Raw genomic sequence first — 2697 nt, 5'->3', positions numbered from 1 at the left:
AAAAAAAAAAAAAAGAATTCTAAGTGCTCAAAGGTTGGGAGTTTCTGTTAATGATACCGTTTGATCATTTACTAAGCAACTATTCTACAAGACATTCCACAGCGAGAAGAAGGAACGAAGACAATTAGTGCCTAGTGTTTTAGAAAAGGTGACTTGGTTTTTGTTTTTGTTTAACTATTCTGTGATATACTTAAGGAGAAAACCATCTTTTTATTCAAAAAGGTGGTATAGGAAGGATATAGTAAATAAAAGAATGAGTGATAGGGTTTATTCTTGTCTTTTTTTTTCTCTCTCTCTTCAGAAATCAGAGGACCCACCAATCAGCCTTAGTATGTGAAAGTTTGGGTTAGTTGCTTGTCAATTAATGCAACTTGGGCTTTGCAGTATTTTTTTTTCCTACTCACTTCATTAAGGGTTTGCTTGAACCATATATGTACAACCTGCTTGGAGAATCTTAATTATATGTGCTTATTTTATATGGCATTTTTCATTATTTTTAAGGAATGTATATGATTCTTTGTCTAAATATTTTTTTCTAAATGAATTAGAGGAAATGAGAAGACAGGCCAAAAATTGAAGGGAAGAGAGAAAAACACAATAAAAAAAATAAAAGGTTTACTAGAAAAGTGGGGAGAAAAATAGAGGGAGATACAGAATCAGCAAAGAGATGGCCCTGTGGTGATTAGCATAGAGTTATGATCATTCTCTTCTAAGATTTGTGATCCTTGACAACCTACCAACTTGTCTATAAATGGGGACATCCTTTGGATGGTAGTCTACTTAGAAAAATACCTTGACAGAAAAAAAATTATGCTTCAGAAATATAGACTTCTTATAGCAACTGAGATGCCCCAGGTTTAAAATCAAAGTTGTAAAACTTCTGGGGTTTTTATACTAGTTGTTGGATGTGGAGCACAGGGAGAAGACTGTGAATGCATTTTCACTAGATGGAAAAGACAGTGGCTTGCCTAATGCCAAAAGATCAGGCTCAAAATAGTAACCAGCACCTTCACATGACCATGCAGATGTTTGCCTGCTTTGAAGTAAAAAATCCACATGTTGCCAAAGATGGAGCTGCCTAGTGGTGAGTATACAGAATGCCTGAATGACAGACAGCTCAGTATGCTGTTCACTTTGAATCTGGAGCTTACCTAGGGTCCATATGTAAGGAAGCCATATAGAAAAGTGGGTAAAAAAATGGTGACAATGGTGAGAACCGAGACTATTTCTGAGCTGAAATGACTGCTTATATCCTACTGACCAATGGATGTTTTTAGAAAAAAATGTCTATTATATGGTTAATAATTTTTTATATTTTCAATAAGGGCAAAGGCACAGAGGAGACCTTCTGGCTTGTTGGAAAAAAGGGTTTCACCAAACCTCTTCCTGTACCCCCACCAGTGGGCAAAGATGGGTAAGTGGAATTCATTCTTAATCACTGGATCCCTTTTCCTATGCTCCACTTTGGCATACTCCCTTTACACCTATTTTGGTGTCTCCTGCCCCTGCAGGCAAGTGGGCCATGGCTTGCAACCAGCAGAGATTGCAGCATTCCAAAGGAGAAAAGCAGAGAGGCAGTTGGTGCGAAACAAGCCATAAGGTAATGGCCAGTGGGGAAACAGATTTCCCAAGCTGGGACTCCCTTTGACATGTGTGCCAGTCTTAGACTTTACTTTTTTGGCAGAAGGTAGCATAGCTGATTAACTTCCAAGCTGCGCTGAGTTGGTTAAAAACCTTATTGTGGAGATGCCTGTTGCAGAGTGAATTAGGCTTGAGGAATATTGGCTTCCATGGCCTGAGAGAGCCCTTTGTTTTCTACATTGCTAACATGGTTGAACGCTAATGACTATGGCCCTTTTCATCCAGTTATCAAGCAGGTGCATTTGTCTCTCATTCTTAAGCACCCAGGCTATGTGGTTAGTCAGTGCAGGTCTCTAGAGATTTACATCTATCTAGGCAATACAGCAAATGCCTCCATTTCATGGAGCCATGCATTGCTATGGCTATATTAACTGGGATACTTACGTCATTTCCTCTGGAGGCACTGCTTGATCTTTTCCATGGGTGGAATTGCTAAGCAAAATATGACTATCTTTTCAATGGCTTGAATTCAGATTAAGTCTCATTCCTGCTAGGATGAGATGAGTTTATAGGAGCAACAGCAAAATAATTATGACCACAAAATTATATGTGATGGATCCACTGCTTTCTTATATTCTTTTCAATATGTTTTCTTTTTACTGTTTTTGTGTATGTGTTTATGCACACACATGTATACAGGTACACATACACACATATGCATGTGGAGGCCAGTGATTTATGGTTGATGTTGGCTGTCTTCTTCAGTTGTTCTTCACTTTCTATTTTCTGATAGGGTCTCTCTCTGAACCTCGAGCTTGCCAATTCCGCTAGACTGGCATCAGGAAGCACCAGAAAATTTCCTGTCTCTGTTTTCCTAGCATTGTGTTTAGAGGTGCAAATTACTGCACCCAGCTTCTTACCCAAGTAATGGAGACCTCAGATTCTCCCGCTTGAATGACAAGCACTTTATTGACGAAGCCATCTCCCTCACTCCTTCTTTTCTGTATATTGATTTCTTTTTTTTTTAAATATTTTTATTACATATTTTCCTCAATTACATTTCCAATGCTATCCCAAAAGTCCCCCATAGCGCCCCCCACTTCCCTACCCACCCAT

The 2697-nt window shown here is 38.8% G+C and overlaps 1 protein-coding gene across 1 annotated transcript in view; it reads left to right on the top strand.

Annotated features, from left to right (window-relative positions):
• The window catches only part of Gucy2f (guanylate cyclase 2F, retinal), an 85677-nt gene extending 84076 nt beyond the window's left edge, over positions 1 to 1601 (top strand). The window contains exons 17-18 of the mRNA XM_021153636.1: positions 1326 to 1414; positions 1512 to 1601. Coding sequence (XP_021009295.1) covers positions 1326 to 1414; positions 1512 to 1599 — 177 coding nt within the window. The 3' untranslated portion in view covers positions 1600 to 1601. The remainder of the gene's footprint in view (positions 1 to 1325; positions 1415 to 1511) is intronic.
• The last annotated feature ends 1096 nt before the right edge of the window (positions 1602 to 2697 follow it).

The sequence above is a fragment of the Mus caroli genome, chromosome X (assembly GCF_900094665.2).
Source record: "Mus caroli chromosome X, CAROLI_EIJ_v1.1, whole genome shotgun sequence".
Classification (NCBI taxonomy): Eukaryota; Metazoa; Chordata; class Mammalia; order Rodentia; family Muridae; genus Mus; species Mus caroli.
This window is presented reverse-complemented; position numbering and strand designations above follow the sequence as displayed.